Source organism: Acomys minous (assembly GCF_964271855.1).
Source record: "Acomys minous genome assembly, chromosome: 15".
Lineage (NCBI taxonomy): Eukaryota > Metazoa > Chordata > Mammalia > Rodentia > Muridae > Acomys > Acomys minous.
In genome coordinates this window covers 24,426,444-24,451,099 of record NC_140497.1, presented here as the reverse complement: position 1 = coordinate 24,451,099, position 24,656 = coordinate 24,426,444, and the positions used below count along the sequence as shown (strand labels likewise).

At 45.1% G+C, this 24,656-nt stretch overlaps 2 protein-coding genes across 2 annotated transcripts in view; one reads left to right on the top strand and one right to left on the bottom strand.

The window, feature by feature from the left end:
* SARAF (store-operated calcium entry associated regulatory factor) overlaps positions 1-2,143 on the bottom strand; it is a 17,588-nt gene extending 15,445 nt beyond the window's left edge. The window contains exon 1 of the mRNA XM_084759330.1: positions 1,881-2,143. Coding sequence (XP_084615456.1) covers positions 1,881-1,986 — 106 coding nt within the window. The 5' untranslated portion in view covers positions 1,987-2,143. The remainder of the gene's footprint in view (positions 1-1,880) is intronic.
* Positions 2,144-9,308: 7,165 nt separating this feature from the next.
* On the top strand, positions 9,309-24,576 carry LEPROTL1 (leptin receptor overlapping transcript like 1). The gene is made up of 4 exons (XM_084760382.1): positions 9,309-9,747; positions 18,128-18,203; positions 21,167-21,353; positions 22,307-24,576. The coding sequence occupies exons 1-4, from the start codon at positions 9,732-9,734 to the stop codon at positions 22,421-22,423; spliced, it is 396 nt and encodes a 131-aa protein (XP_084616508.1). The 5' UTR covers positions 9,309-9,731; the 3' UTR covers positions 22,424-24,576.
* Positions 24,577-24,656: the final 80 nt, after the last annotated feature.

Here is a 24,656-nt window from a genome sequence, read left to right as displayed (position 1 = left end):
TTCATGTTTCTGAAAAAAGTATCACTTTAATGGTGAGTTCTTCCCTGATCAATTGTATATTTTTTAAGTCTCTCTTCTGCCTGCAAACCTCACCCTCCATTTTTTCTTTTTACCACTGCCCCTAACTCATTTCACCACATGACAAGCTATTTCCATGGTGACTGTGTACTCTTCCCCAACACACATAAATCCCTTAGGGACAAGAAACTGCTTGCTTCACAGCTATCCCCTCAGCATTCAAGGTACAGGTACCTGAGACCCTTTAATACAGTTCCTCATGTTGTGGTGACCTTCAACAATAATATAATTTTCATTGTAATTTCCCTACTGTTATAAACCACAACATAAATATCTGTGGTTTCCAATGGTCTCAGGTAGTTCCTATGAAAGGGCCATTCTGCCCCCAAGGGGTCACGACCCACAGGTTGAGAACTACTGGCTAAGAGAAAACTAGCAAGAAATTTTTTGAAAATATCTAGGTAATTTTTTAAAGATTTATTTATTATTATGTGTACAATGCTCTGCCTGCAGGTGACACCTGCATGCCAGAAGAGGGCATCAAATCACATCATAGATGGTTGTGAGCCACCATCTGGTTGCTGGGAATTGAACTCAGGACCTCCGAGAGAGGAGGTCTCTTAACATGCTCTTAACCTCTGAGCCATCTCACCAGCCCCTAAGTAATCTTAGAATGGTGTTTCCCCCGCTAAACACAAAGTAAACAAAAATGAAAGTTGCTTATCCAAACCTTAATAATCGACATTCTAATCAGGCACCTTCATAAAGCAGTTCCTAAAAAGTCCTAAAATGAGCAGTTCCTAAAATGAGGTGGAAACCGATCGAATTAATTCTGCAAAATATTTTTGGTGCTTTCCGTTCCAGAACAATAATTTTACAGCAACAGACGACTAAGAAACACCAGGAAGTGGTTCACCGTTCATTTAAATGTGGTTGTTTTTCTTCTAATTCCTCTGAGCCTACATCCCCCAGGCTTTAAGTGAATTCTACACAGGTCTCATTTTCACACAGCCGCCTTCTCGGATTACTTAAAGCAAAGCGTACAAGCATTTTATAACAAGCAGTGCGGCTTAACTCTTGACAAGAAGGCATCCCTGTTACTCAGTGTGTGGTAGACACTGCATTGTTTCACTTCGGCACGCAAGAACAAAGTATCTTACAAAACTAAACCTGTTGCTTAACTCAAAAGCTAGCAGTGCTCTTCCACTGATGTGTTTTCCATGCCTGACAGTTTTCCTCTCCAAGCCAAAAATGTCAGTTTGATTGACGGCTAGTTTATTTCTACATTTTAATAACATTTATATAAATAAAGAGGCTCTCCCACCCGGTAACCAATTCTTATGTTTAAAAAATGTATTTTAAACTCCCATGTACGGTGAAAAGTATGAAGAAAGCTAGTGTAAACAACGCAGAATAAGCAGTGGGAATGCTGCTTACAATACCCATACAATCGGACTTCCCAGGTTTGTGGTCCTGGCCCTTACGCATGACTCAGAAAATGCTGGTGGCATGGTAACCACGAGCCATAGCAACAGGCAGCCATGACAACAGTGGGAGATGATGACACCAAACAGCCATGACAACAAGATCAGATGCGCAGGTGAGGGCCAAGCTTGTCATGTGGACTCAAGGACGCGGCCTACAGTCCGAGAAAAGTGGACAGTCTGGGTGGGAGTCCAGGCACTTGGAGAAGTTTTCTGAACAGATTCGTGCGCCCCGCCCACTCCTAGAGGGCCTCACCAGAAAAGCAAAGGAGCCAGAAAGGGCACCAAGAAGCAAATGAGCCAGGAGAGTACAGATCGGAGGAAACTAGCCAAAAAGGCAGCGACGAAGGGGCCGGGCACCCGCAAGGCGGCACTCACCAGGGTCGTTCCAGCAGAGCGCAGGGCCGGCCACCAGCAGGAAGGACAGCAGGCGCAACAGCGGGAAGCGCGCGGCTCCCGGGCGGCCGACAGCGGCCACAGCCATGGCGCTGGGTGAAGATGGCGCTCGGCGGCCCGAGACCCGCTGTGGAAGTGTGCCCGCCGCTCCGCGGCGACCCCGGGAACGTACAACCGAGAACCGACCGGACCGCAGCGCGGCGCGACGACTCTTCGTCCTGCGCCAGTCAGACGTCACTGCCGCTGCGGCACGTTTGCGTCCGTGATTGGCCGCGTTCTGACCTGCCCCGAGGGCTCCGCCTTCTTGTGGGCGGGACCAAGCAGGGCGCTGTCGCGTGGGACAGACTCCTTTCAGGCTGGTTGTGTTTAGCTGTCAAGTGCCCAGAAGCTCCCGGAAGGTTTAGGGCGAAGCTGCCAAAGTTTAAGAGGCGAAAAACTTTCTGGAAGGGAAATCGAGGAAGTAGTCTAGTAATACTTATATCCAAGATCTCTGTAACCTTTCTGAAGGGCGTTATTTTGCGGGTTGGGTACCTAACACCGCCCTGCTTAGGACTGGTGTTCTATTACCGTGTACTAAATAGGAATCAGGTGAAAGGTACCAAGAGAATGACATTGCGATTTCCGAGCTCAGAACCTTCGCACAGTTCCGGAAACACGAAAGCCTTAAGGATGTACAAGAAGCCAAGAGGAGACAATGTATGAGTAGATAGCCACCCAGACAAAACGTTTCTCTGCGCTTTGAAGTCTGCGAGTCTGTGTTTCTTGGATGCGTTCATTCAACAAGTACATGTTGAATGCCTAATATAACAAAATAAAATATAAATCTGCCACTGTTTTAGTCATGGGAAACAGCAAGATCCTTGTATTTGGGGAAAGAGGATGACGTAGCACAGGACAAACAATACAAATAATAGGTAGTGTGCCGGGTGTGGTGGCGCACGCCTTTAATCTCAGCACTCGGGAGGCAGAGGCGTGCGGATCACTGTGAGTTCGAGGGCAGCCTGATCTACAAAGCGAGTCCAGGACAACCAAGGATACACAGAGAGACCCTGTCTCAAAAAAATATTGTTATTATTATTATTATTTAGAAGTAGTAGTGGCAAATTATCAAAAATATAACAGGATAATAAGCACTGAGAGGCAAAAGCTGGAACGGCAGAGCTCAGTAAATGACTTTGAAGCTTGAGATATGAATAATAAGCAAAGAACTCACCTTACAAAAAAAGCAGCGATCTAACCATAGCCTGGGGCTTGGTGGATAACACCCCATCCCCCAGTCCTCTACCCGCTTACCCCACCTCACCCTCACCCGACTCCCTCTGGCATTCAGTCATACACTCAGCCTATTTAGGTTGAGCACTGGTTGGTGTAAATACACTGGAGAATTTCTTAATTGGAGGCATGAGATAGGTAAACAAGGCCACTGAAGCGAAGTAAGCTTCTTGGGAATAGAACAACAGGAGGCAGGATATGGGAGGCTATGAATGGAACCCAGCAACCTTAAAATACTGCAAAGATAAGAGAGAACACTGTCCTTAATTGGCTGATTTGGATGGAGGTGGGAAGTATCCAAGTAAGCTGGCCAAGTAGACAAAAGATAGCCACACCCAAACTTCAAAGTCAATGTAAGTCTGGCCACATTTAATGCCCTAGAAAGATGCAAGTAGGCATAAAACTTAGACAAGGCAAAGAGGAGGGAAGGGCTGAGCTATGGGAATACTGCTTTTCTACCTTGAATAGAAGATCCTAGAAATAATCTAAAAAGAGATCTCTGGTAAAGACGGAAAGCAAGGAGGGCAGTGAGATGACTCTACAGACAAAGGCCTTTGCTAGGAAGTTGAGTTTGATCCCTGACACCTGTCTGTACTGGTTGGTTTTCTGTCAACTTGACATAAGCTAAAGTCATCTAGAAAAGGAATCTCACCAGATTGGCCTGTAGAAACATTTTCTTGATTAATAATTGGCGTGGGAGGACTCCGCTCGCTGGAGGTTATGCCACAACTGAGGCAGGTGGTTCTGGGTTGTATAAGAAAGCAGGCTAAACAGTGTTCCTCCATGGTCTCCGCTTCGGTTCCTGCCTTGAGTTCCTGCCTTCTCTATCCTCAGTGAGGAACTGCCAGCTATAAGATGAAATAAACTCCTCAAGTTGCTTTTGGTCAAAATGTTATAATTACAGCAATAAAAAGAAAACTAGCACAACATGTAAAGGTAAAAAGAGAGAACTCCATAAAGTTGTCCTCTGACTTCTACATGGTATGCCTGTCCCCAGCCTGCTGCTCTCTCGCTGTCCCTCTCTCTCTCTCTCTCTCTCTCTCTCACTCACACACACACACACACACACACACACCACAGAGAGAATAAAAAAGGATAAAGGAAGAAAAAAAAGGAGGGGGTAGCAATGTGGTAGCTGGGAGAGAAAATGACCAATAATGGCCACTGTTGCTGGAAAAGTGAAGCAGGAATAAAAACAGCTTCCGGATTTGGCACTGTAGAACCACCTAATTACCTTTACAAGAAAACTGCTGTTATTTGAGCCCCCGCCGTGTGCCATTTAAAAACATGAAAGGGTGTCCTAATTTATATTCTAATGGGAACTGAGCCGAATAAACAGTGGGTGCCCTGAAGAGGACAGCAGGTAATATGATGGGCATTGCCATAAGAAATAGAATGGTTAGCTAAGATCCCTTCAGAAGCCAGGTGGAGTGTGGATCTAAATCTGAGCTTATGGGAGGGGGGAGGGGCCACTTTCCTTCCCTCTATTGGCTCAGTGTAGAACATTCTGTGACCTAATGTGTTCCAGAAGAATTTGTCTACACAGCAAGCGGTCCTCAAATGGACACCATTCTGCTCCCCGAAACATTTTAATTCTGATACATCTCCTGGGAGATAGCGTCAGGTGTCATAGGTTCAGGGCTAATTATATACAGCTAACCCACACTTCAGGTGCCTGTCCCAAATCCCTATAAGATTCACCAGCTCTCCAGCTATAAATCAACTGTTCCTAACACACACACATACACACACACACACACACACACACACACACACACACACACACATTGCAAGAGTGTCTGGACTGTGCTTCAGAATAAAATAAAAAATATATGGAAGAGGCAACATAGGTAAGGAGAATAAATAAAGCCACATTAACGGATTGTTGAGAACGGAAAGCTCCTCATGGTATACTGTTACAGCATGGTCGAGTGCTTTGTATTTAATTAATTGCTTGTCCCTGAGATTCTTACTGTTCTACGAGCAAACCCTCATGTACCTTGCCTCCAAATTATCCCTGATTGGCTAAATAAAGGCCAACACCTGGGCAGGGCAGCCGAGAGGTAGGCAGAGCTAAGGTTCTCTGGCCTGGGGGACAGGAGGTTCTGTTGAGGGGCACTGAGGAAGGGAGAGTGACCGAAGAGGAGAAGAAGAAGAGCAAAGTCGCCATGGGTTAGTGTAAAGAAGAACCACGTCACCGGAAGGACTTTGTTCTGAGGATTGATTATGGAGAGAAGCAGCCTAGATGAAAAAGCAAATATTTATGGGGACTATGGATGGGAAGCAGCCCAGATAGGAATAATGAAAACAAATGGCATGGGATGTGGAGCTGGGAGGTAACAAGGTAGCTTTGGGGGTTTATATCTGCCCAGCCCCAGAGTTTAAGGCACAATAAAAATGTAACAGGTATCTGTGTCTTTTATTGATATGATAGGTTAAAAATAACCACCATAATAATCATATGAATTAATAAGTTAAATAGACATTTACTTCAACAGTATATAGGAGATTCACTTTACTATTGTTGATACTTTTCATAGACAGTATTTAAATTTTTTTCCATAAAAGTTTTTTAAACAAAAACTAAAAAGTCAATGTTTTGTATGATCTGTAAGAGTTAGCTAACTGTGATGAAAAAGATAATCAGGTACATCTCCTGTAAGGAATTGTTTATGCCTACATGTGAATGCTTGCAGGTAGGTATGTGCACCACATGTCTTCCTGGTACCTTCAGAGCCAGAAGATGGCATTGCATTTCCTGCAACCAGAGTCACAAGTGGTTATAAGCCACTATGTGGGTGGCAGGTCCTTTGCCAGGGCACCAAAGGCTCTTAACCACTGGACCATCTGTCCAGCCCCAAACACATCCTAAAGCACTAGGTACACAGCACTGCACACTAAACAAGAAGGCTCTCCTCTAGCAGCATCTCTGTAACTTGATTTCAGAGGTTAGAAAGTCATGAAAAGTAACAAGGAATCACTACTATATGAAACAAAGAACACTTAAATGATACAACATCAGCAAACGCGAGGAGCTGAAAGAAGCTCCTGTCTTCTCTTCTAACGCCTACTACATTTGTATTCAATATAAATTAGGGAATTCAATTTAAGCACAGGAGCTTCTGGAAGCTCCCTCACAAAGCACTTTTTGTTTGTTTGTTTGGTTGGTTGGTTTTTGGAGGATTTTTTTGTTTTTGTTTTAATAGCCTCTTTTTTTAAACATTTATTTTATTATGCATACAGTGTGCTGCCTGCACATACACCTGCACACCAGAAGAGGGCACCAGATCTCATCACAGATGGTTATGAGCCACCATGTGGTTGCTGGGAATTGAACTCAGGACCTTTGGAAGAGGAGCCAGTGCTCTTAACCACTAAGCCATCTCTCCAGCCCACAAAGTACTTTTTATTTTTTAAAGTACTTTTTAAAAATGCATTTCCTCTGAGCCAAGCTACAAGCTCTGAGACATGAACCTATCACTTTACAACCACACTCACCACCGTTGATCAGCAATGTGCACTCATCCATTCCTGCTTTTTTTTTTTTAAATATAGGGTTTCTCTGAGTACCCTTGACTGTCCTGAACTTGATTTGTAGACCAGGCTGGCCTCGAACTCACAAAGATCCACCTGCCTCTGCCTCCTGAGTGTGGGGAGTAAAGGCACGTGCTACCATGCCCAGCCATTCCTGATTTCAAAGATGGAACACCACAAAACAGAAGGAAAGCAGGTACTGTGGTGCATTTGAGACAGAATCATTGACTTGTCCACAATTTTATGTCTGGAGTGCACAATGCTAGAAGCATTAATGAGCATTTTTGGTCTTTCCACAATGTGGAAATGTCAGGATTTATTGAATACTAATAAATTCACAAGGTTTAGTGATTTTCCTTTTTATTTGGAGTGGAGGTGGTTCGAGAGAGGGCTTTTCTGTGTATCCTTGGCTGTCCTGGACTTGGTTTGTAGACCTGGCTGGCTTCAAACTCACAGCTATACACCTGCCTCTGCCTCCCGAGTGCTGGGATTAAAGGCGTGTGCCGCCATGCCCAGCGTGATTTTTTAAATAATTTATTATTTTATGTGCATTGGTGTTCTGCCTACATGTATGTCTGTGTGAAGGTGTCAGAGCCCCTGTAATTGGAGTTAAGTTGTGAGCTCTCGTGGGTATTGGGAATTGAACCTCTATGCTCTGGAAGAACAGCCAGGGCTTTTAACCACTCAGATATCTCTCCTGCCCAAACTTAGTGATTTCAATGGCAGTAATTTGCCATAAAGTCTGCCTAACTTGGTATCTTGGGCTAGGAGAATTCAAGGTTTCTATTCCAATCTTAAGTATCACTATTAACTCAAATATCACATAGCATACAGAAATACACTTGTGTCTCTTTACACATATACATGGATTACAGAAAGAATACATGTTAAAGAGGCCAGAGCAAAGTTCAAGTGGTTTCAGGAGTGGACCAAGTTTGTATTGCTAAGACAATGAATCAGACCGGTGCTGGCGATAGTCGGGTTTGAGAAAGAAGCTGCAGAAATCAGCTACAATGGGAACAAGCCAAACTGGATCCAGAGCAGGAAATGGAGATCCCAGGGCCCAGCAGATGATGAGGTAGACAGGTTGGCAGTGGAGTAGGCTGAGTCAACAGTGGGAAACAGAGTCGGGAAGTCCTTGGTCCTTGGCACACACCCACCAGGTATCCTGTGATAGGTTGCTGCAGATCCAGGCCACCACGGTGTTAAGTATCCAACACTTTATGGGGTTTAGACAAGAGTTACACTCGTTCCACGGCCTTTTCTGCCCCATAAATTCCTGAGTCTGGTTTTCCTGATATCTTAATATGCCCATGCGCTCCTGCCTCTCAGTTTCAATTCTCCCCAATTAATTTATAGGGGGGGACTCCCTTTTAGTCTGTGTATGTACAAAGTCAACAAGTTCTTGGCTAGGGCCTACGACAGCCCTCACTAACCCACTGTCTTCTCTTCTCTCCAACGTTCCAAGGTCCCTGTTCCATTTGTTGGCAAAGCACACCTCCCACTCCACCCCCCAACACACAGACAAACAAGCCAACCTCGTCTTTCCGTTAAGAGAAATCTGTCAAATCAAACCAAAGGGCTGTTTCCCACCTTTTCTAATTCCCAGGTATTTCTAGGAAAGAGGTTTTCTCTGCCTTCTCAGCTTCCACAGCTGAGACCTGCATATTAAGCAGCCACAAGGCAGAAAAGGGGAGAGAGTATTTCACAGGCCAAGCAAGGCTGGGAATCCAAACGGCCCAACAAGGCATTTTAACAATGGGGGAAAGTGATTAGATGAAAGAGGTTTGGGCAGCTGTGTGTGGTGGCGCAGGAGGGCAGGAGGCAGAGGCAGGTGGATCTCTGTGGGTTCGAAACCAGCCTGGTCTAAAAAGCTCGTTGAGGACAGTCAAAGCTAAACAGGGAGGCCTTGTCTCGAAAAACCGAAAGAGAGAGAGAGAGAGAGAGAGAGAGAGAGAGAGAGAGAGAGACAGAGAGACAGAGAGACAGAGAGACAGAGAGAGACAGAGAGAAGTTTGGTCTTTCAGGGGGGAAACTAAGAGAAGATAGGGCTATTTTTGTAACATTTGTACAGACTCCAATTGCTGCTGCTCACAGAGGCATCTGTCTCTTCGTCAGAATAGAAAATATTTACAAATGGGAAAATTTGTGTTGCAAATACCTTTCTATGTAAGACGGAGAAGTTCCTGTTACCTTTACGATGAGAAACTTCCAGTCTACTTTTGAACAGAGGAGAGAAGCACAACCAAATCCCTCTTCTGTGTCTTTTTTTGTTGACTTCAGCTAAAGTAATCTTCATGCCGCAGTGGTATATTTCGGAGTGGAGATCCTTCTTACTAGTGATTTCTCTTCATTGCATTTTTTTTTTCTCCCTTTCTAGTCTGCAAACAACCTGAGGGCAGAAACTGCTCCCGGCTTTGCACATCCTAATGCCAACTGGGTTTCTCAGTTTATGATATGTGGGAAGCTTATGTAAATATATTAGATCTCTCTGCGGGGAGCCCCCGCCCTCATCCCTTTTGTCACCAAGAAGAGACTGCCAAGGGGAGGCATCTTTATTACCCCATCCATGACTCCCGGCACTCAAGTGGGAAGCGGAGAAGGTTTCATCCAGGGTCTGGATGTGTAGGAACCCAAGGAGAGAGGCAGAGACCACCCATTTCCCATGTCACAGACTGGCTGGTGGGAGGAGAAAGGAGGTAGCTGTGCAGAACGTGAAGGGATCCCGCAAACGCATCGCCCGCCCGCGTCTTCACGAGCTCTTCAAGCACTCTTCCCGACACCGCGGGGACTTCAGGCCCGCGCTGCGTCCCGGGAACCACAGACCCAGCGCGTCCGGGCCGGCTCCGCGGCGGTGAAGGAAGGGAGGCTGGCCCCAGATCAACCCCGCGTGCCCCCCACGCCCCCGCGCGAGCCGCCGGCGGAAGTGCAGCGTCGTGCACTTCCGGGTGTTGTCTGGCGGCCACCGCGCGTCTCCGGTCTCCCGGCCACCGCCCGGGTCGTGGAGCCAGGAGCGACGTCACCGCCATGGCGGGCATCAAAGGTGGGCCTGGGGCGCGGGCCGCGGGGACAGGGCCGCGGGGACGGGGCAGGGCGGGGCGGCGTGGGGACGACACAGCCCGGCTCCTCAAGCGGTCGCGCTCCGCCCCTGGACCAGAACCGGGCCACCCGGCCACTGACGCGTTCTGCGCGAGTTTGCACCCGGAGACATGGAGGGCTGCGATACGGAGGGATGCCCGGCACGACGGACCAGTGTGGTTTTCCACGCGAGGCACGAGCCCGGTCCTCTCTGAAGCCTGGGCTCTGCATCCACTCCTGGGATCCCGGTGCACCATCTTTCCCTACCTCTAAATCCGATGCATCTTGATGACATTCGGTGTTTGTACGATGCAGTATAGCCCGGATGCTAACCCAAAGTGTTTCTGGCTTCCTTTCCCCACAAGTGCACGCTGACACTTTTTTAGTCGTTGATTTTGGGGTTTTTTTGTTTGTTTGTTTGTTTTTGTTTTTAAAGATAACTAACATCTCGATGAAAGATTAGTTGTCTGTTCGTGTTTTCTTTAGAGAGAGGGGATGTTGCTCCTTAGCCTTGCCCTAGGGTTAGAAACAAAGTTTTCTGTTTACTTATCAGCAGATCGCTTTGATTTCTTGACCTGCTTTGTAGTACAGACTGCCTAGTAGGAAGTAAAAACAGTTGGATAGTAGTACCTGCACCTCGCCAGTAAGGGCGACTTTGGTGGAGCTTTTTCCCAGGGTCACAGTTTCCTGATGTCCTGTTTATTCTCAGTGCCTGAAAAACATTTCGTTTCTCAGATAGAACCCGTCATCTGAGCAGCTAGGATACTTTCAGATCTCTTTTCGAGCTATAATAGACTCTTTCAAATCCGTATGTGAGCGGAAGTTATTGTAAAATGCTGTAGCTCTTAGGATGTTGCCTATGTTTCTCTTCCCATTTCTTCGGCATCATTAATGAGAGACTCTTAAAAAAGAAAGAGAGAAAGAAAATAGCTTTATGATTCTCCAAATCTGGGCAACGTTAATCTGGTGACAGTGACTCTGGCTGAATTTTATTTACTTTTAAAGATTTCAATGAGTTTTAAAGTTACGATTGTTTATTAAGATATTTCTTCCTGGTGACCTTTATATTAAGGAGTGTTGCTATAGAGAAAATTATGTGTTTCTTGAGCCAGTTGCCTGTTACTTTGTGGTAAATTGTATTTTCTGTTAACTCCTAGACTGGGGAGCTCGACCACTTCACTTATGTCTCTGTAGTCACAGGACCATCATCACCTAGAGAATTCACTAGAGAATGTTTGCTAGGTAATTGGGCTGTTCCGGCCCTGGCCCTGGTTCATAGGCTTTAGAAGTAGAAACCACCCTCCTGTACGTTTCATCTTCCAAATGTTGCATCACTCAATTACTATATGGCTTCTTACCTTCCTGATGTGTCACTCAAGACACCATTTATATAAAATAAGCCACCTAGTTGCCAGTGTCATAAGATTGGAGAAACATTACTGGTTTGGGGAGCACTTTGGACAGTTTATTTACTCTTGTCAGCTTTTATCTGTCATGACATAAGAGATGAGATGGCACGAGTTGTTTTTGAACATCTTTTTATTTATTTATTAATTTATTCTTGTTACATCTCAATGGTTTTCCCATCCCATTGAACATCTTTTAAATACTGAGTGATGACTGCATGGAAATATGACCTAGGGTATCTTGAGTCCCCCAAACAGTTCCACAAGGCTTGCTTTTTCCTATGTTGAGTATTTGAAAGGGATTGGATCTTGTATAAACACATTGGTAGTTTTATGGGTTGGAGAGATGGCTCAGCGGTTAAGAGTGCTTTATTCCTCTAACAGAAGAGCCAAGATCAGATCCTAGCCCTCAGACTCCCAGCAATTCACAAAAACCTGTAACTCCAGCATAGTAAGCACCTCACTGGCACATACAAATACACACACCCATAATAAGTAAATATTTTAAAATAATGATTTTCTTACAGTATTGATATAGTAGCTGTAATAGAAGCTTGAGTTCTAAATTTTTTTTTTAATCTTTTAAGTTAACTTTCTTTGTGTATTTACTTTTTGGAGACATTATGTAATCCAGGCTAACCTGGAACCCACAGTCAGCTTGCCCCGGCCTTCTTAACTAGGATTGTGGGCATGTGCTACCACAGTTAGTTTCTCATTGTCCGCTTCCCCACCCCCTTCATCAAACTAAGTTTCAGTTTTAGTTTGGTTGTTTGGTTATTTGTTTTGTTGTTGGATTTTTTGTTTTGTTTTGTTTTTGTTTTTGTTTTTCAAGACAGGGTTTCTCTGTGTAGCTCTCGCTGTGCTGGGAACTCTCTCTATAGACCAGGCTGGCCTCAACCTCAAAGATCTGCCTGCCTCTGCCTCCCAGTGCTGGGATTAAAGGTGTGCACAACCACTGCCTAGCCCAGCCCTGTTTTTCTTTTTATTTATTTAGTTATTTACTGTAAGAGTTAAAATAGACACAGTGGCATCTCTTGGTAGTAAGCACCTCTCCTGCTGGGTTTGGAAGACAGAGCCTTATGCAGCTCCATCCCCTGGCACACACTGGAGAAGCCCCACCCCAGGATCCCCAACCCCACTGTCCCTCAGTTTCCTCCCCCCTCCCCACCCCCTGTTAGCCCAGCCTCTGTTCTTTACTGGAACAGTTAAGACTGTATTCAAAGAATCTGGACCTTAATTTCGAAGAATATAACCATTGGAGCCTGGAGTTCAGTAGTTAAAAGCACTTGCAGAGGATCCAGTTTGGGTCCCCAGCACCCACGTGGCTGCTAGTAACTGTAACTCCAGTTCCAGGGGATCCAACACTCTCTTCTAGTCTCTGCGGGCCCCAGGCATACACATGGGGCACATACATACATACAAGCAGAACACCCATATACTTAACAAAATCCATTACACAAAGATGGATATAGATGTGTGTTCTCTTTCACAGAGCCTTGCTGAAATGACTACAACACACTTATTAAAGAAAGACTTTTTTTCTCTTCCTGACTTATAATGTTTCCCCAGTCTCCAGAGTAGGGGGAAGTGGGGGAGGGTGGGGGAGGCGGCCACGGGGTGCAGCTGTTGACTGCATGCGGGTCTTTCAGGTACTTCTAATTTACTTCAGTGTGGGAAACAAATATCAGTTTCACTTTGTAAGACATGGTAACAGTGGTATATGGTCCCTGTGGGGAAGAACCCCTTTCTGGGCTCTGCCTTTGGCTCAGAGCACAGAAACTGTTTAGAAGAAGGACTGAGCTTTCCTTACAGAATCTTGATGTGTAGCCCACCCTGACCTGGGACTTGCCATGTTCCACAGGCTCCCCTGAACACCTGATCCTCTGGCCTCACCCTTCTGAATGCTAAGTCTAGATCGCTGTACCTCGCTTTAGATTTTGTTTTGATTGTTGTTGTCTTGGTGGGTTTAGTGTTGGTGGTGGTTTGTTAGCTAGGTGGTTAGTTGGTGTCTTGTGTAGCCCAGGCTAGCCTGAAGCTCGCTGTGTAGTCCAGGATCACTTGAGCTCTGGTGATGTTTGCTTCTTCCCGTAGAACAAGTTATCGCCTGAGTAAATGACGTCTGGATAAGTTCTTTGTCGTCTATGTAATGTTTTCCGTAGTGAACTTAGCTGTTTGCCGGCTGCATTTCAGAGAGTACAGTTCTTTTTTCTTCAGAATGTCTTTTTAATATTGTCTTCAGTGTTGAGGGACTTGCTTGCTTTTTAAATATAGTTTCGGTTCTCTTTCTCTCTCTCTCTTTCTCTCTCTCTCTCTCTTTCTCTTTCTCTTTCTTTTTCTCTCACTCTTTTGAGATAGGGTAGCTCTTTTTCTGTGTAGCCTGGCTGTCCTGGAACTCTATAGACCCGGCTGGCCTCAAACTCAGAGATCCACCTGCCTCTGCTTCCCAGGTGTGCACCATCACCACCCAGCAGTCTTTCTCATTAATAGTAGGAAGAGCTGAGTTAAATACATTACTGAGGTGACTAGTTAGTGGCCAGGACACAGCGCTCCAGAAGGCTACGTTCATTCTGCAGCTGTCACTGAGTGTTTGGCTGTGGCGTGAGTGTCAGAAACAGAAGAAGCACATTTGGGAAGGCCAGATGAACAGGACGCCATTGAGAAGTGCAGCTGCGGTAACTGAGCGAGGAGCTGCATGCAGCTGAAGGCCCCAGCACACACGTGCACCTCTTTCTTCTTCCCTTTCCTGTCAGCCAGATGTTCCCACATCACACATGCCGCATCAGGAACCTGCGTTCCCACTCCTTGCCCTGCCTGGACATTTGTTTTTTTAATTCTTTAACTTCTTTCAGAACTCATGTTTCCTGAACAAACCAACTGTTCAATCTCACGTTCTCATTAATGTGTTGTTGTTGTTGTTTGTTACGTGTTTATCCGACACCTAGTGCCAGGCACTACACAAAATCCTGAGGAGACAGAGGTAGATAAAACAGAAATTCATTCTTAAAGGGTTCTCATCTTTGCAAGAGACCGTACAGCTGGACGCATACTCAGTTCAGGGAACACAAAGCAATTAAAGTGAGAAATGCTTAGGTGAGAAGGTTGAAGGTGGCCACAGGGGGACTCAGCACCCATAAAATTAATGCAGACTCATTGTTTGCCTGGTTACTTGTTAAACTGTTTTTCAGATAGGATCTCAAGTAACGCAGGCTGGCCTTGAACCCCAATCCAATACCTAATCAGAGCTGGCCCTTAACTCCTGCTCTTCCCTGATTCCACCACGTTAGTCCGAGGATTACCAGAGTACACTGCCACACCTCCTCCTCATTTTTTTAAATTTTATGGCCTAGCATGATGACTTATCAGTATGTGCACAGAGATAGCATACAATAAAGAAAATGTGATAACCTTAGAGGCCGCTTTATTCTCCCACCAGAGCATAAGCACCGTGAAAGTAGAAGCATTGTGCCCCCCACCAGCACACCACCACCACCAAATCCTCAGGGCTGTGTCTTCAGTGCAGGAACCATGTGGCGCACATTCATTGCTCAGTATATTGTATGAATAAATAAGTACTGTTTATTTATCGAGGAGTCCTGGGGGTTGAACCCAGAGCCTCAAGCACACAAGGCAAGAACGGTACCCTGAGCTAGTCCCTAGCCCCTCCATAAATCAATAAGAGATAAATTCAGTCCCAGAGTTGGTGTAGCTTTGAGGACCAGATGACTTCTTGAGTTGACATCTGAAGGGAGTCGTAGCTGGAAGAGAAACAGAGGAGGCCGGGCACTGGAGCTCCAGGAGCTTGAGGGAGCCAGTGAGCTCCTTGGCTTCAGCCAGTGTTTCCTGAATGAAGGGATGAAACCCTGGACATAGGACGGCAAGCATGGTCAGAGGCCTTGTAGATAAAGGAGTATAGGAAAGAGAGCAGTGTAAGAAGCCAAGAGGACACCGGGTGTGGTGGCGCACGCCTTTAATCCCAGCACTGGGGAGGCAGAGGCAGGAGGGCAGGTCGCTGCGTGTTCGAGGCCAGCCGGGTCTACAAAGTGAGTCCAGGACACCCAAAGCTACACAGAGAAACCCTGTCTCTAAAGAACCAAAAGAAGAAGAGGAAGAAGAAGAAGCAGCCAGGAAGACATTGCTGTCTATGTGGCGGAGTCAGAGATTGTAGACAGGACCCCAGGGACAAGAGGGGAAATCTGTTCTCCTATAGTTACTGTGTTCCTTGTAATCCTGAAATGCTTTGCTTAAGATAAACATTTTAAATAATTAAATGAAATAAACATTGCGTTAGCTTTTTTCCACTGTTGCTGAAAATATAAACTATACTAAGGTTAAGAACTAAGTATACCGTGTTCATAGTGCTGTATTCAGCACTCCAGCTGACACCTAGTCAGCCAAGACAGTGTAGCAGCCGTCTTGTCAATACTATTAGGCAGCATCTGACCCCTTCCCCACTAATTTTGGTTTGTGTGCTGCAGTTTTTTAACCTGGTAAATTTTAGATCTTCACAAATGCTTTGGATTTTAACTTTCCTGTTAAGGTTAGATTGTACCATGTTGTTTGTTTTTTTGTTTGTTTGTTTGTTTGATTGTTCTTTAATGTGCATTGGAGTTTTGCCTACATGTATGTCTATGTGATGGTGTCAGGTCTTAAAGTTACAGGCAGTTGTGAGCTGTCATGTGGGCGCTGGGATTTGAACCTGGGCCTCCAGAAGAGCAGTCAGTGCCCTCAACCACTGAGGCATCTCTCCAAACCCCTTTACCAGTTTTTTAAAAGTTACTTTCTGGGCCTCTGAAACGGCTCAAGGGGTTAGAAGGAGTGCTTGCAGCTAAGCCTGATGACGGAGTTCAGTCCCCAGACCCCACATGGTAAAAGAACAGTCCCTGCAAGTCCTGTTCTGACCTCCACGTGCACACACCCTAAATAAATAAAGTTAAACAAGAAATGTAACAAATCTCACCAGGTCATTTTCTTAGCCACAGAGGACGCAGAAATGCAAGCTATGTAGAAAACTTGATCACCTTTCTCTTGGTTGAAATCTAGGTTGTTAATTATACACAATAAAGTGGTTTCTCACTTTGAAGTATGCCAGCCACATTCAGAGAGCGTCAGAGGCATCTCCTGTGCTGTGCTGAGAGAGTGGTACCCAGTCCACATCAGGCTACACTGTTATCCCACAGACCTCCTAGGGTTTAGAGAACCAGAAACAAAGTAACTGTGTTTCTGTAAACTGTTCAAAGACTAACATTAATTGATTATAGTAACTAACTCCAGGGTGGTAGACTGTGAAGTCTATACAGCAAATCTCTTTCGTGGTCTTAAAAATTAATAATAATAACAAGGGAGCATGGTCACACAAATCTGTAATCCCAACACTTGAGAGGCAGAAGCAAGCAGGTCTTTGTGAGTTTGAGGCCAGCCTGATCTACATAGCAAACTCCATTTGTCCTGGCTCATGCCTGTAATCCTGGCACTCAGGGAGGCAGAGGCAGGTGGATCTCTGTGAGTTCGAGGCCAACCTGGTCTACAAAGCGAGTCCAGGGCAGCCAAGGCTACACAGAGAAACCTTGTCTCAAACAACAAAATTAATAAATAAGCAAACTGACAAGCTACAGGTACTCTTGGGCAACTTTTTTTCCGGTTTTGTGCTTTTGTGTTTCTGTTTTACTGAGGCTTTCCTGCCCTGCTTCCTGCCCTTACTGTGTAACTGTGTTGGTGAGGCTTCCCTGCCCCTCCTGCCTGCCATCCCTGGTGGGATGAGTGTTGTGTGTGATGTGTGTAGAGGTCAGAGGTCATCTTAGAGCTGACTATCTTCTTCAGCTTCCATGTGGATTCCAGGAATTGCCATCACCTTGTGTGGCAGTTGCTTTACTCACATGTGGATTGAGTACAAGGTTGGGGGGATGGGCACTAACTCTGTGTGCCTGAGAAATGGGACCAGTAACTGGGGAGTGTGCTGTGTGCTAGCAGTAGGTCAAAACTGGTACACAGGTAGACTTCCTTATTGGGAGTCCTTGGAACCAAGTGTATGTCAGCGGTAGATTTCCTCAGATTTGGGAATATTTGAATGTACATCCTGAGATATTTGGGGTATGGGTGCATATTTGAGACAGGGTTTCCGCTATGTATCTCTGCCTGTCCTAGAACTCACTATGTAGACCAGAGTCCCGCCTGCCCCTGCCTTCCTAAAGATGGGGTTAAAGGCTCCTGGACAATCAGGCCTGGTTGACATCCCAGACTTCACAGCCTTTCCAGGGACTAAGGAGGGTGGCTGCTCAACCTCTAACACATAGTTTTCTTTTGAGGATGCCATAGAAGCTTATCTGAAACTATGTAACTGGCAGTTTTGAATACAGTTCACATGTTTGGGGTTTTTTGTTTGTTTGGTTGGTTGGTTGGTTCGTTCGTTTGGTTTTTTGAGACAGGGTTTCTCTGTGTAGGCCTTGGCTGTCCTGGACTCACTTTGTAGACCAGGCTGCCCTCAAACTCACAGAGATCTGCAAGCCTCTGCCTAAAGGTATGCACCACCACCACCTAGCTTGTTTTATTTTTTGAGATGAGGTCTTATGTTGTAGCTCAAGCTGACCTTTAGTTTGTAGTAATCCTCCTGACTCTGTGCTGAGATTAAGTGTTCCCTTTTGGTTTTGTTGTTGCTTTTGTTTTTTGAGGCAGGCTTTCTCTGTGTAACCCTGGCTATCCTGGAACTCGCTGTATAGACCAGGCTGGCCTGGAACTCAAAGATCCGCCGCCTCTGCCTCCTAAGTGATGGGATTAAAGGTGTGTACCATCACCACCTGGCTAACAGTTCACTTAACAACTTGAATTTTGAGGGGAGGTGGAGTTTGCGTCTCTTCTGGGATTCCAGGTCCTGCTTAGCCTGGTGCAGGTATGAACCAAGACTCAAGGCTTTACTGATCTCTACACCTTTTCTTTGGTTTGCAGCTTTAATTAGTTTGTCCTTTGGCGGAGCAATCGGGTTGATGTTCCTGATGCTGGGATGTGCCCTTCCAATATACAAGTATGTAAAGTTTTTTTTCTTTTTGGGTGTTTAAAAGTAAAATTCTTCTACTAAAGCTTTGACATGCTTTGTACAAGTAATGCAGAGAAATGTTCATTTTCCAGTGTAACCTTTTTCTGAAAATTATCACTTGAAGTTTATTTGTAAAGATTCTAGAATATCAGGGCAGCATGATTTTTGGCCATGACCCACTTCTGCGATGGCCTGGTGACAGAAAGTCAGCTCTGCTGCCTGCCGATAACACGCCAACAAAGGCTAAAGCGTGTTTTACGGAAAATAACACAGGCAGCTTCTGAGCCCAGCTAGAGATTGCTTTCCCTAAGAACTTTCTATTGAGGCATTGCCTCAAGGCGTACGTAGCACATGCTGGCCTTACTCACAGTCAGCCTGCTCCAGCCTCCGAGGGTCTAGAATTCAAGGTGTCATCACCGTGCCCAGTGTAGAAAACTTGTAACATTACCATTTAAGTAGCTTAGTTTTACAAAAGACGGATGTGAGGGGGACCACAAACACGGAGAGAGACTTGTGTATGCTGATAAGCACATGAAAACATACTGAGCCCCACTCAACACTACAAGATAAAGGAAGTGGTCTGGCAGGCACTGCTGGGTGCAGTTTCTGGGAACCAGTGGCCTGTGCCTTATAGTTCCTTGAACTGGCCCTCCCCTTCTTAGAAATCCGCATACAAATCCACTTGCAAGTGCTGGCAAAGATACAATAGTAGGTAAGAATATTGCTATATAGTTGCCATGTCTATAATAGCAAAAATGAAAAACTGATGACATCACAAATGCCCATCCAAAGCTAAATCATGGGGTGTAGTTGATGAAGCACTTGAAACAGAAACATGCGGACCTGAGTTCAAATCCCCAGGCCCTGTGTATTGTGTCAGAGTGCATGTCTGTAATCTAGTGTTGTTCCTGCAATGAGAGGGAAGTGAAGACAGGAGAACCGGTAAGCTTTGCAGGCCAGGTTGCCTGGTGTACGTATCAACAAACAAAGATGTATCTCAAACAATGCAGTAGATAAGAATTGACACCCAAACCGGGTGTGGTGGTGCACGCCTGTAATCCCAGCACTAGGGGAGGCAGAGCCAGGTGGATCTCTGTGAGTTCGAGGCCAGCCTGATCAACAAAGCCAGTCCTGGACAGCCAAGGCTACACAGAGAGACCCTGTCTTGAAACGCCCCCCCAAAAAAGACACCCAAGATTGTTCTGACATCCATACACTGTGACACATGAGCACCCACATTTACACAAACACACCCACACCCACACACACATTAAAATATAGAGGGTGGAGAGAGAGTTCAGTTAGCAAAGGACTTGCTGGAGGAGCATGAGGACTGATTGCAAAACCCCTAACCACATCCATAAGCGGAGTGTTGTGGTCTGTTCCGTAATCCCAGGGCAAGCTCTGGGCCAGTGAGCGACCCTGTCTCAAACAAAAGCAAGCAGTGTCTGAGAAGGTTGTTTCCTGACCCCCGTACCAGTACCCATGCACACACATACACATACCGCCTCACCCAAACATACACATACAAAAAAAAAAAAATTTAAATTACTGTGTATCCTTCAGTGACAATACTAATTAGCCTTAGGAAATGAGGAAGGATATAAATGTGTAAGTACTATTATATAGAGGTTAAATGTGTATTTAAGCTTGGCTAAATGTGTATGGATTGTGGAGGGTTCACAGAGAGCTTCTTAGAAAAGCAAAGTAGGGATTGGAAAGCTTTTGGTTTTTGATTTGTGTGTGTGTGTGTGTGTTTCTGTATTGTTTTTTTTTTTTTTTTTTTTTTTTTTTTTTTTTTGGTCTTTTGAGACAGGGTTTCTCTGTGTAGCCTTGGCATTTCTGTATTGTTTGAAATTTTCTTTTCTTAAGCATACATTCCACTTACTTTTTTTTTTTCACTTTCTTAAAATGTTTGAGAAAAGATTAAAGAAGCTGGGCAGTGGTGACGCACACCTTTAATCTCAGCATTTGGGTTGGGAGGCAGAGGCAGGTGAATCTCTGTGAGTTTGAGGCCAGCCTGGTCTACAAAGTGAGTACAGGACAGCCAAAGCTACACAGAGAAACCCTGTCTCAGGGGGAAAAGAAAAGAAAAGGAAAAAATTAAGAGAAAAAAAAAATACAGCGCCTAGAGAGATTGCTCAGTGCTTAAGAGCACTGGCTGCCCTTGCAGGGGACCTGAGTTCAATTCCCAACACCTACATGGTACCTCACAACCATTTGTAACTCCAGTTCCAGGAGATACAGCGCCCTCTCCTGACCTCTTCTGGTACTGTATGCACATGGTGCACAAACGTTCATGCAAAACACTCATATAAAAATAAATCTAAACCCAGCAACAGGAGGCAGAGGCAGGCAGATCTCTGCATTCAAGGGTAGCCTGGTCTACAACGTGAGTTCCAGGGCTCACTTCCAGGGCTATGCAGAGAAATCCTGTCTAGAAAAATGAAAAAAATAAATCTTTTTTTAAAAGAAAACATAGCAGATAGCTCTAGCAAATTTCCACTGTGTATGAAATTAAGCTTGTCAATTTTAAAAACGGTTTGTTTCTTGTAATTTTTTTAATAGACCGCTAAAACATGACAGTGAGGTGGGAGGAGTTTCTGTCCCCTTCACTCAACTCCCTTCACTGCAGTTGCCAAAGCCAGAAAGTGGCATCTGCACAGCACGATTAGCGACTGGCTACAACTCGCTTTGTAATACTGCTTTCAGTTATGGCCTGTATTTTGATTTCAACTAAGGGAAGCATGAGTGTTTTAATATTGTGCCATAATTGAATACAAGGATGAACTGACACTTTGCATCAAAGCTTGTGGTTTTGATCTCAGCTGCAGCCTATGCGATATCTTGTAATATTCCTCTAGCCTTTAAACAAAAGCATAGTTAGTCTGTTGGAGAGTGACACAGTTGACAAAAAAAAAAAACTACATTAACTCCTGTTTCTTTTCCAGCCAATACTGGCCCCTCTTTGTTCTGTTTTTTTACATCCTTTCACCCATTCCATACTGCATAGCAAGAAGACTCGTGGATGACACGGATGCCATGAGCAACGCTTGTAAGGAGCTCGCCATATTCCTCACGACAGGCATTGTCGTCTCAGCCTTCGGGCTCCCTGTCGTATTTGCCAGAGCACATCTGGTGAGTCGCCATACTCCATGAGTACTTTTAGATCAGGCTGCTGTTGGTTTTGTTTTGTTTTGTTTTGTTTTGTTTTGTTTTGTTTCTTAAAAGTTTGGTTACATAAAAGAAAGGTGTGCGACACCAGGATGAGGAGGACGGATAAAACCTTCAGCTCTCTGTCCTTGCTGTCAGGTGGAAACTGTTGGAAGGTGTGGCTTGGGTCTGCAGCAGAGACGACACAGTAACTGTTCGGCGTGCATCCGTAGGCCTGCCCTGTAAAACCGAAACCCGTGGTTCTCAACCTCACTAATGCTGTGGCCCTTTAATACAGTTCTTGTTGTGGTGGTGGTGACCCCCAACCGTAAAATTATTTGCATTGCCACTTCATAGCTGTAATTTTGCTACTGTTATGAATCATAATATAAAGATCTGGTATGCAGGCTATCTGACGTATGACCCCTGGGGAAGGGTCATTCGACCTCCCCCAACAGGGGTCATGACCCCCAGCTTGAGAACCACTGACCTAAAGCATAGAGGCATGAAAAGCTGCACAGACGTGTCTTCATCGCGGTGCTTAGAGCTCAGTCTCTGCTCTGAACAAGACTTGTAGACGGACAGTAACTTCCTTTGTAAGCAGTAATTGTAGAATCCTATGTGAGGCTAGGAATCCAGGGGAAGGGTGCATCCTGGCTCCACAGGGCCCTGCCATGGACCGTCAGGACGCAGACAGCCAAACCAAGCTGCAGTGATCATCATCAAAGCTAAGCCTGTTCCAGAATAATTACCACCTCTTAACTCTCAATTCTCAACCAACCATTGAAAAATAAACATACATAGAGAGTGTGGAGTGTTGTACTGTCATTACAGCCACAGTGCTTAGGATCCTGATTGGCCCATCCGCAGAGTGTAGTTTCGCTCCCTGTTGCCTTTGCTTTGCACGCCTGCTGACTGTGTCTTTCCTCCTGCCATAGATCGAGTGGGGAGCTTGTGCACTTGTCCTCACGGGAAACACAGTCATCTTCGCCACTATACTAGGCTTCTTCCTGGTCTTTGGGAGCAACGATGACTTCAGCTGGCAGCAGTGGTGACGGGAGCTGCAGAACCGGTGTCACATGGACTTCTGTCGTCTGTCGGCCAGCCATGCGCAGGAACGGGGCCGTGAGACTGAGTTATGTAGCGAGCCTCTGGGGGTGTCCTAGGTGCTCCCTTCTCACAATTGTACGCCTACTGTTTCCACAGGGACCTGCTAAGGATTAAAAGGATTTTCTCTTTTGGAAAAGCTTGACTGGTTTCCCACTTGTCTGTACCATGCTTTCCTCGGTGTCCTGCTGAATCTAGAATACTTACTTACGTGTTTTCCCTGTTCGGTTGTTTTTAAGTCAGTATGCAATGTTAAACATTTTTAAGATGTAATAACCATTTGTGTTGGTTTAGGAATTCAGAACTTCTGGCTGTATTATGGGCTAGAGTACATATTTTCTCTAAAAATCAGTTAATCTCCATTATAAAAAACATAGATATGTATATATAAGTAAGTTTTCATTCAGTCAGGGTGCCATCAGTCCCAGGTGAACGCAAACATCCAGAGCACTGACATACCTTATACACTATTTACTCAGTGCAAAGATACTGCATTTATACCTCAGGCGGGCCCAGTAGTACTGCCCATGCCCTCCACAAGCCTTGCTGGTTTTACCTGTAGACGGTGTTCTGTGAATTGAAAATTATTTTACAGAATTGCTACAGAAGAGCTCTTTTCTCCCAATTGTTAGACGAAGTTATGTTAAACTTTAAGGTACAAGTTTAAAAATAAGTTTGGGGATACAATTTATATTGTGATTATTTATTATGGTCAAAGCAAGAGTTGCTGTGTGGGGAGACGTGACGTTGAAATTCGCTGTTTGAGCGCTGTTTCCGCTCACAGTGACGAGCCTGGTGCCCTGTCAGCCGCTCACAGTTCAGAGGATGGAATGGGCACGCGTGGGACAGCTGTGTGTTTGCACTGAACTCAAGGCCTCCTCTCTGCTTCCTCCTGTTAACTTATTTTGTACATTGTATATATTAAGTAAAAGAACTTTTCAAATATAATTTAATAACATTTAGAAATGTCTGACTACTAGGAAAATGATGCTATGCCATACGTTCAGCGTTCCCCTTCCCCGCAAAGCCTCGCTGCGACTCGCAGGTGGTTTGTTGCTCTTGCAGGGAATACAGGAACAGTCCTGAGACTCAGACCACGCTAGGCTCCTAACATTATATATAGCACGTGTAATTTAAAAGCACGTAAGGCAGGTGTCTTGTGTACCTCTGAATTGTCTGAGGTCCGGCTCCATCATGGTCGATCTGCTGTTGTAAAGGTATTCATCGTATGAATTAATATAGAGTGGCCAAATCTAGCTGTGTTGCAGCTTCAAATAGAACCCCGGCCAGAAACGCACCAGTGGCCAGGCTTGACCAAATCGTAGCCGTCATTTGCATCTGCGATTCTCAGCACTTAATCCAAGAGCTGGTTATGAAAATGTTCGCAATGATCCAACAGTATTTTGTGAGGACATTTGTATGTTTCTTCAGTCTGCTTATATTAAAAAAAAAAAGTTCTGCCTTTAGCAGAAAATGAGTAACCATGGCAACTGTCTTTTGTTGTTTTTCTAGAGTTTATTTCTCAAAAAAAGAAAGAAAGAAAGAAAGAAACATACATGAAGTTTGTTCAGCTTTTAAATAGAGATGCCTAAAGCTGAAGTTTTTACTTTGTTCTTTTTTGGTTGGTTGGTTGGTTGGTTTTGGTTTTGTTTGCTTGTTCGTTTGACCTGACCCATGTTTCATTACCTTCAGCTGTGATGTGGGATGAAATGTCCAAATGTAGCTGTGCCATTTGTGGGTTAGATCAAAAATGGCTTGCTCACTAATGACAGTGGCGACTCACAGGGGAGGATGTGTGTGTACACAGTCAGGAGGGAGCGGGAGGTTCCTTCTCTGGCCCTCCCTCGTTTTCTGTCCCTTCACAGACGCAGGGCACTGCGCTTGGCCACAGACTCCTTTTCTAACAGCTGCATATTCTTTGAGTACTAACTTTATCAGCAGCATTGTGTGTCTGCCTACGGCACTGGCTTCACAGCCCCGTCTCCGGTTTCCCAGCTAGTTAAGAGTTTTTCATGAATATGCACCAATACAACATTGCCGTTCTGCTGTGGAGAGAAAGAAAACTTTTGATGGTGAAACAATAAAGATTTTAAATATCCATCTTAGCTTGTGGATGTTTTCATAATAAAAGTTCAGTCTCTTGAAGTGCAACCCATTTCATAATGTGACACAGAGCTAGGC

Coding starts and splice junctions, on each gene's coding strand:
- LEPROTL1 (XM_084760382.1), top strand. Junction 18,204..21,166: donor TGTGCCCTTCCAATATACAA/GTATGTAAAGTT, acceptor TTTCTTTTCCAG/CCAATACTGGCCCCTCTTTG. Junction 21,354..22,306: donor TATTTGCCAGAGCACATCTG/GTGAGTCGCCAT, acceptor CTCCTGCCATAG/ATCGAGTGGGGAGCTTGTGC.